This window comes from Microplitis mediator, chromosome 7 (assembly GCF_029852145.1).
Source record: "Microplitis mediator isolate UGA2020A chromosome 7, iyMicMedi2.1, whole genome shotgun sequence".
Classification (NCBI taxonomy): domain Eukaryota; kingdom Metazoa; phylum Arthropoda; class Insecta; order Hymenoptera; family Braconidae; genus Microplitis; species Microplitis mediator.
This window is the reverse complement of record NC_079975.1, coordinates 11463159-11470882: the sequence shown is the minus strand read 5'-3', so window position 1 is coordinate 11470882 and position 7724 is coordinate 11463159. Positions and strand designations below refer to the sequence as shown.

At 34.0% G+C, this 7724-nt stretch overlaps 1 protein-coding gene across 1 annotated transcript; it reads left to right on the top strand.

Moving 5' to 3' along the window:
• The first annotated feature begins 4966 nt into the window (after positions 1-4966).
• Positions 4967-5938, top strand: LOC130671161 (uncharacterized). The gene has a single exon (XM_057474883.1). The coding sequence runs from the start codon at positions 4967-4969 to the stop codon at positions 5936-5938; it is 972 nt and encodes a 323-aa protein (XP_057330866.1).
• The last annotated feature ends 1786 nt before the right edge of the window (positions 5939-7724 follow it).

The window sequence follows — 7724 nt, the reverse complement described above, 5'->3', positions numbered from 1 at the left end:
TTATTATCAATTGTCTGATTTGAAAAAAATGGATAAACGTGATATTGACTGTCTCGATTACCAATTTCTTTTACGTTTTGCAAGGACTCAAATACGTCATGTGTGGGATAAATTATCATTCGAATTGCAGTCCAATGATAAAATAAGAGATTATTCATTTTGTACGGATCACTATCCGGCGACTGGTGGTGATTGGGATATCTGTGGAATATGGCTTTATCCATACCGAAAAGATTGCCCTAAATGTCAAATGAATAAATAATATCAAAGATTATATAATATTCTTATAAACAAAATGTACAAGATTATTAATTAAAAATTATATAATATTATTATAAACTAAATGTATTATTTGAGGTTATTAAATAAAATAAAAACATTTTTTCATCCATAACCATTTTTATTTATCTTTTATTACATCATTATATTTTTTTAATAGTACAGGTTCAATAATAGCATTTAAGTTATTTATTCTGCGTTTGAATCTTTCTCTATCTCGAGCTGTCTGTTCCCATGGACCTTGTCTAGCTTTTTTGTACGCATAACTCCATGCGAACATATAATGTATCGTTGGCGTTAAATTAAATTCCACCACCATTTTTTTTTTTTTTTAGATCAATTTTCTTACAGTACTGCTTATAGGGTTATACTCAATAATCCGATCGTGAATAACTAGACAGTAAGCAGTTGTATTAGGTGGAAACGGAATAGCTGACTCAAATTCTAAACGTATGTCTACTGGTCCAGACTTGATCGCTTCGTTTTGCTTAGAGCAGTCAATAACGCACAGTGGCGCGTTATCCAAAAATGTTTTCTTTGCCAGCAGGGGTTCGGCTTCTTTATCGTAATATGAAGACTGAAAATTCGTATACATGCTATACAATAGCGCATACTGATTTTGATCAATCATTAAATTAAGATCTCTATAAGGATAGCTCTGTGAATTTAAAAATAATTTTATATTCCTAATGCTACAGTGGTCAAATTGACTAGCATTTTTTCTCGCATCATTTTTCCTTGCTGATTGAAAACCAAGCACTAAATAGCGGGGTTTTTCAAGCTGAGTTGATGTTTTGACAGCCCAGATATGTCGCGGTGTTGCAGGTAAAAGTGGATATTCATACAACTCCCAAGTTCAAAAACTTATAGGAATAGATGGATCACCAGTAATATAATTTAACACTTGAATTCTTTCTTTATCGGATAATGTAACATATGGGACTATCCATTCAATTTTTTGTAGTGTAATTTTAACATTTTCAGCGGCGGCTCCTTCTGCAGGATTCTGTATGTATGCATTGATATCGGTATTTGAAATGGTTAAAACTAACTCTAGCTGAACATTTATAAGAATTTTTTGATAATCTTCAGCAAATCCACTCAGTAAATTCAGTGGTATCAAAATATCAAAATAACCAGCTGCGTTGGTTAATTGCGTATCGTCATTAGACAGCCAACCTACATTCTCTAGAGCACTTAATTCACTGGGGCTAAATGACAAATATCCTTTCATGAGACTTGTAATGCCAACATTTGTATTTCGATCAATTTCAACGCCATTCATAAATAAACGTAATTCTTTAATCATATGACAAATTCCCATGTTAACTAGTCTCGTAGTTTCAGCGACTGCAGTACCATCATTCTTCGTAAATTTACCAATTATATGTAATGAACTTTTACTTGGAAGTATGCATAAATTTTGATTTTGTATAGTAATACGAACTTCATCGTTATTATTTAATGTTGATGATGCATACGGTTGATGTGCATGTAATTCATAGTGCGCAACTGATTCATCGAATACAATTGGCCTCTGAATGTTTAAGATTGTCGCCGTCGCCGCCATGGTCGTGTACACTCGAAACAACAAAAGTAAATTTTTATTTTTTTAATTTTCCACGTAATTTTAATCCTAGGCTCCGGAGAAATTGAATGTTCTGATGTGTTAGCGGTTTGTAGGGTTTCCGGTGACTGATGTTCATTGGCCATGTTGATGACTTTTTATAGCCACTACCGCTTTTTGTCTCAAATACAATACCCATTATTATTATTATTAAAGAGATTTTACATGTAATCTTATAGTTATAGTTTCACCTCTAAAGTTTGCTAAATTTCCATCCTGATCTACTATCCGTAGTCTTAAATTATGTATAGCGTCTACGGAGACTGGAAGGTAAATGATGTGTGATGGTAATTCAACGATCTTAAATCCTGGTGGTACACCCGGGAAAAATTCATGGATAGTATGAACTTTACGTTCATTAATGTAGGCTCCAGAAGTGATATTACACTCGATTCTGAGAACGTTGAGTTTCAAAATTGTCACCGGTAAATTTGATAAGTGAGTTTTGTTTGGTTCAAGCATACGATTTGTAAAACCCAAAAGCCGACCAATAGAATCGTCAGGTATGAAATTTACAATCTGATCGCATTTGATTTCACTTCGTAATTCGTTGTTGTTTGCTTTTATGCTGATACTTAATTTTGGTAATGTCTTCTGTACATACTTTTCAATATCACCAATTTCATAACTTCCTGTAGGTATCACCACAACTCTCTCATCAACTGAACCAATAATTTCAAAACCCTTTTCAGTCCTTATCCGGGGTACCACATCTGATACATTAGTACCCTGCACATCTCTTTTTCTTTGCTTTTTAATAGGTGGTGAGATTACATTAAATTTATTAGCTCCCTCATCAATATTAGGTATTGAATTAAATGTTAATAATTCTATTAATCCTAGGACATAATTTTTTTTCGGTGCTAACTCAATTGGAGGAAAATAATTAGCCTCCAACACCGAGGATGTACCCGTCAACGTTAACGTGAATGACTCAGCCATGACTGATGTATTATATTCTGAATACCACTCATTTATAGTTGATCGTTTAAAAACTTAAGACAAAGATGACCGCAGATAATTGTATCAAACTCTTGATATCTTTTGTGGTTATATTTTACGCTACCAACACCGAGATATTCCATAAGATCCTTAGGTGGTTGTAGATTACCAAAACTATCAAAATAAATTACTTTATTACCTCTTTTCTTGTATGCCACCCAATGCGTTCCAGGTCTATTTTTATCATCAAGGTTTACAATAGCTGCTTCGTATTTATTAGGACCCGAGTTTGGTAAATCATTTCGCATGAAAACACCTCGAAAGTATGGAATTTTCATTTCTTTAGCATATCTCAATAAATCGATATTTGTGAGTGCCCGGTGCGGTAGCTTTACTTGTTTTTTTATCTACTTTTTTAACCCCTTTACCAACACGATATGGTCTTAAATATAAACCCATTCCGCGCCTGTAAGGCTTCAAGTATAATCCTTTACCCATAGCTATTTCTTCCATTTTGGAATTGTGACGTTTGCTCTCTTCTAACTGTTGTTTAGCAGCACTTGCATCATTAACGGCTTTCGCTATTCCTGCTGCACCACCAGCTAATGCTCCTGTAGCACTAAGACCAGCAAACAGAAGTATGAGGAATGGAAGTACTCCACCAATTTTTGATGGTACAGGCAATATACGAGGGAATCTAATATTTTTTTTTCCACCAGATTTTTTAACCTCTCGACGAGCACCTTGAAGAGCTGATTTGATTGGATTATCCCCTGGATGTATAGAATTTTTTGCTGCCGTTACAATTTTTCTCAATGCTACTTGAGGTTTTTTCACTCCCTTCCCCCTCTTTTTCACCCGTTTCCCCCTTCTCTTCATCCCCTTCCCCCTCTTCCCCCTCACCCCCTTTTTCTTTAAGCCCATTCCGAATCTTCGCTTCATTTTCATAATTTTATTTACACTCCAAGCGGCAGCTTTTTCACCAAAACTTGAGTCTCCCGCTTTTACACGTTGCCAGGCTTTTTCAGCAAGAATTTTATCAGCTGCGTGTCGTGCTGTTAAATTCTCACGATTCTGCGAGTACGCAATATCATGTTCTTTACATGCGGCGTCTAAAGGATTGATACCAGGATCACCACGAGCTAACCTTTCAGTCAACTTTGTACCTGGTCCACAGTACTGATACCCGGGTAGATGTAATTCAACGGGTAGCTTATTGATGATCCTGTTGACTAAGCCTTTACCACAAGTTTTTTTACGTCTGCACTCCATCATAGCAACATGATCACTAACTAAATTTATATAAAAGCTGCTACTTATATTTATATAACTGAGTCTGTGACATTATAGTGAACCATCAACATGGATTTAAAAAAACAAGAGGCTAAGCTACCGGTAATAAATTTTGATAAAATTTTTCAAGGTTCCGGGTTGGAAAATAAAAATAAAAGACATGGTGCATTATTGCCCAACAGCTTACGCGCAATATTTTGTGGACCTTCAAATTGTGGAAAAACAAATGCTTTACTTTCACTTATTATACAGCCCAATGGATTGAGATTTGAAAATATTTATCTCTACTCAAAATCGTTGAATCAACCAAAGTACAAGTTTTTGGAATCTATACTTAAACCAATCAACGGCATTGGATTTTACCCGTATAATGAGCATGCAGAAGTAATAAAACCCGAAGATGCAAAACTAAATTCACTAATGATCTTTGACGATGTAGCCTGTGAAAAACAAGATCATATTAGAGCATATTTTTGTATGGGTCGACACCGGAATATTGATAGTTTTTATCTCTGTCAAACGTACACCAGAATTCCTAAACATTTGATACGTGATAATGCTAACTTTTTAGTACTTTTTCGCCAAGATGAGATGAACTTAAAGCATATATATGATGATCATGTTAATACAGATATGTCATACAGCTTATTCAAAGATCTTTGTTCAACTTGTTGGAATAATGATAAGTATGGTTTTGTAGTTGTTGATAAAGATAGTGAAGTAAACAGTGGCCGGTATAGAAAAGGATTCGATTCTTATATCAGTATAAATCAATAAGAGAATAGTAATTATTATCATACGCAATGTAAACTTGAGTCTGTCAACATGAAGCGTGAGGAGATAATAAAGCAAAGGGATATATTGCGCAAAATATCTCAGGCTAGCGATGCTATCCGACAGAAACATAAAATGTTAAAGTTGGGTAAAGATACCGCTGAAAAGGCCATGAGTGAGATGTTTAAGCCAATAGTTACACCTTTGCAAAGTCTAGTAGACTCATCACCACCAACATCAAAACAAAAAATTAAAGAAGAGATCAAACAAGAGATCAAACAAGAGAACTCATCGTTAAAGGATTTATCTGAGCATGGCAACGATGATGATGATGATGATGGTCAGAGTTTATACGATAGTATAATTTCCCAAAATAATACAGGTGCAAGAAGCAAAAATCTTGATGACACACTTTTATCAAGAACACCTACTTCAACAAGTACGCCAGCTAAAACGGGTGATTTATCGAAAAGTTACATAAATAAATTCAATAGCTTCAGTAATGAAATAGATTCACGGTATGGTGTACGCAGAAAGTTTAATAAATTATTTATCGGTGATTCTAATATTGCATTTAAGGATAATAAAATTATGGTTCAAGATAAATCATATCCAATGACTTCTGGGCTATTAGAACTATTATTTAAAAAGTCACCCATTGACTCGCTTGTCACACAGAATGACCGAAAGAAATACTTTGAAATTCTTGAAAAAACTAATACCCACAGAAAACATTACAAAGCGGATGGTGAAATTTTTATCGATTCAACACCGAAATTTGATAATTATATTGCTGATTTTCTCGCTAAGCACAATTACTCATCATCTGGAGGGGGAATACCAAATTTAATGATAGCAAGAAAGAAGAAAACACCCATAGACTATGTATATTGGGATGATCCTAATGAACTGATTGATCGTCTTCGTCTTCTCATGGCTTCTCAAGCAGCTGGTAATCCGAGTCATACGAATGAAATAATTTCAATTATTGAAGAGTTACGAGAGGCTGAAATTATTTATTAAGCTCCCGTAAAAATATTTCGTGTTATTTGAATACTGACCATTGTTGCGGATAGACTTATACCATGAGTATTGATATTTTCGGACGTGCCTTACCATCGGGTGTAGGAATAGTTGGCCCACCAGGACGACCTGGCCAAGGATTCAAACTAACTGCTGATGGTAATTATGATATAAAAGACAAGAGATTGTGTCACATTGGCCATCCAATAGAAGATAAAGATGCCACATCTGTAAAATTTACACGTGAATTCGTCCAGAAAGAGCTGGTATTGATGTATGATATGATAACAAAAGACCAGGCAGAAGTCATTTCACATTTGCACGCTCAAGTGGTAACATTAGAAACTACTGTCAGTAATTTAGAAAAAAATTACCTAAAATTGAAAAAAGTTCTATATGACAATATTCAACGAGTCACAGAGTTAGAGGGAAACATATAGACTAGAAAAAATGGAAGATAAGAAATCGGTAATAGCTTATGAGCTTCACAAACAGGCTCGCAGAAATTATCATCGTCGTCATGTTGAGATCCGAGGATTGGATGAGACTTGGCAAGCGGATTTAGTAGAAATGATACCGTATTCAACATCCAATAAAGGTTATAAATACTTACTTACCGTCATAGATATCTTTTCAAAATTTTCTTGGGTAGTTCCTATCAAAAGTAAAAGTGGCGGTGATGTTACGGGAGCTATGAAATCTATCTTGCAACAAGGGCGGATCCCTAAAAATTTACACGTTGATCAGGGAAAAGAATTTTACAATAAAGAATTCAAGGATCTCATGAAGCGATATGGAATAAATTTATACTCCACGTTTAGCAACCTAAAGGCATCAATATGTGAACGTTTTAATCGAACGCTTAAAAATAAAATGTGGCGAGAATTTTCCGCACGTGGTAATTATAAGTGGATTGATATGCTGGAAGAATTGGTAAACTCTTATAACAATACCAAACATCGTACTATTAGAATGAAACCTGTTGATGTAACTGCTGAAAATGAAAAGCAGATAATGAAGAATATTTATAAACCTCTTCGAGTTGCGGCAAAAAAACGGAAGATTAAGTTTAAAGTTGGAGATAAAGTTAGAATAAGTAAATATAAACATGGTTTTGAAAAAGGATATACACCAAATTGGACGACTGAAATTTTTACTATTAAGACAGTGCAGAAAACTAATCCTACAACATATAAACTAGTGGATTATCAAGATCAACCAATTGAAGGTGGATTCTATGAGGAGGAGCTTAGCAAAGTAAAGTACCCCGATGTGTATTTAGTTGAAAAAATTATTAAAAAACGTGGAAACAAATTGTACGTTAAGTGGCTTGGTTTTGATAGTAAACACAACAGCTGGATTAATAAATCAGACCTGTAATATTTATGTACATGTTAAAATAAATAAATAGAAAAAATTTTAATATTCACAACACATTTTTATTTATAAACCTTAAGTACTTATTTCATAATAATAAATTTACAATTTCTAATTTTTCTAATCAATAATCATTTCATCATCATCATCATCATCATCATAATTAGTAGTTTTTGATTCTTTGTATCCCCAAGGTAAAGTGTCCGTTGAATCATCAATTAATTTTCTTTTATTATCATTCCAGCTTAATGCTAACTTAAATTGTTTAATAGTTTTTACTTCATGTTTACGGCTTCTTATTAAGTATTGATGTTTTGTTACATTAATATGTTCGAAAAGACAATTTTTGAAATCATCAAACGTGATAGTCCTTAAAGTTGAACCCTTCACACCCTTCGCTCTTTTTTTA

Coding starts and splice junctions, on each gene's coding strand:
- LOC130671161 (XM_057474883.1), top strand. CDS start 4,967: ATGAAGCGTGAGGAGATAATAAAGCAAAGGGATATATTGCGCAAAATA.